Source organism: Monoraphidium neglectum, assembly GCF_000611645.1.
Source record: "Monoraphidium neglectum strain SAG 48.87 unplaced genomic scaffold scaffold06239, whole genome shotgun sequence".
Lineage (NCBI taxonomy): Eukaryota > Viridiplantae > Chlorophyta > Chlorophyceae > Sphaeropleales > Selenastraceae > Monoraphidium > Monoraphidium neglectum.
In genome coordinates, this window is record NW_014007397.1 from 1 (window position 1) to 1,425 (window position 1,425).

The 1,425-nt window shown below is 66.7% G+C and overlaps 1 protein-coding gene across 1 annotated transcript in view; it reads right to left on the reverse strand.

Annotated features, from left to right (window-relative positions):
* Positions 1-242: 242 nt before the first annotated feature.
* Positions 243-1,425, reverse strand: part of MNEG_16319 (hypothetical protein) — a gene marked incomplete at both ends in the record, with an annotated part of 1,914 nt that continues 731 nt past the window's right edge. Inside the window, 3 exons of the mRNA XM_014035211.1 lie at positions 243-515; positions 795-900; positions 1,081-1,247. Coding sequence (XP_013890665.1) covers positions 243-515; positions 795-900; positions 1,081-1,247 — 546 coding nt within the window. The remainder of the gene's footprint in view (positions 516-794; positions 901-1,080; positions 1,248-1,425) is intronic.

The window sequence follows — 1,425 nt, forward strand, 5'->3', positions numbered from 1 at the left end:
GGTGTGTACAGAGGGCGCATGTAAACTGGCGTGAGATGTTGTGGGGAGGGGCCGCGCCGGCGGAGAAAGGGTTGGTGGGGGGATTGACAGGGGGGGCCTGGTAGACATCAGACGCCACAGGGCAACGGCCAAGCTCCCATCAAGCTGGACGGGGCGCCCCCAGAGAGGGTTGGACGCGGGCGGTCAGATGCTCCGGCACAGCCGCCCGCAGTCGGTGAGCTATGTCCCAAACCGGTGGTGAGCTATGTCCCAAACAAGCTGAGGGCCGGCCACCCACCGTCGACAAACGTCTGGCTGATGTCGATGCCCACGACCTCCCGGTACTCCCGCGCCATCTCGAACGACGACCGCCCGACCGCGCAGCCCAGGTCCAGCGCGCGGCCCGTCGCCGCGCCGGCCTCCGCCGCCCAGCGCAGCACGAGGTCGCCGCACTTTTTGGGGAAGTCGGCCGCGGCGGCGAGGATGCCCGTCTCGGCGGCGAACTCGGCGAGGGCCGTGTCCACGGGTCCAAAATGCTGTGGCGTGTCGGATACGGATTGAATGAGACGGGGATCAGCGGCTAACGCAAGATCACAGTTGGTTGAGGGGCCGCCAGATCACGCGGAACACGACCGCGGGAGAACGATGAGCGTCCCGGACACGAGTATCCGCAAGAGATGGATCAGCAAGTCGCGATGACCCGCTGCAGCACGCGGTGGGGCCGCGGGCGCCTCATCCAGCCACTGCCAGCACACGATCCCGCCGCTCCCTCAATGAAACTGACGGCGCGGCGCTGTCCCTGTCCTTGCCCTCACCAGTGCGAGGTACTGGCACATGAGCGCGTCCGTCTCGTAGCTCTGCTTGGTGGCCGCCACCTTGGCAATGTCAAGCTGCGCCTGCTCCGCCATGGTCGGCGTGAACCTGAAAGTTGTGGAACCCAACGGTAGTGTTGCAAAGAAGCAAAATGTGTTATGAAATGGCACATGATAAGCGCGCCCCGCCACTACATGCAAACCGATGCCGTCTCAAGGCCTCGCGAGTGCGTCCCCCCGCCTCCCGCTTGCAAGGTCCTGCCGCGCCGCGCCGGGCGGAAGCCCGCACCTCTCGCGCCGATCCTTGCTGCAGCAGGCGCGGTCGCCCACGTGCGGCGGCGCGGCGTCCATGCAGCTGGTCTCGTAGAAGGGGCGCAGGGGGCTGTCGACGCTGTGCTTGCTCATGTCGTAGACGGTTGGGTCCACCTCGGGCGCCACCACTCGGAAGCCGGCGTGCTGCAGTTTTCGGTCGTTGTGGTGGATGAGGGGGGGGGGGTGCCCCAGGGGACCAACGGTCAGGGAGGATGCAAGAATTGTGCGCCAGGCGGCCGGCCGGCGAGGCAGGCGAAGACCATTCACCACACGCAAACTGTTTGGCAACACCGCCAGCAGCAGCAGCAGCGGCAGCGGCGGC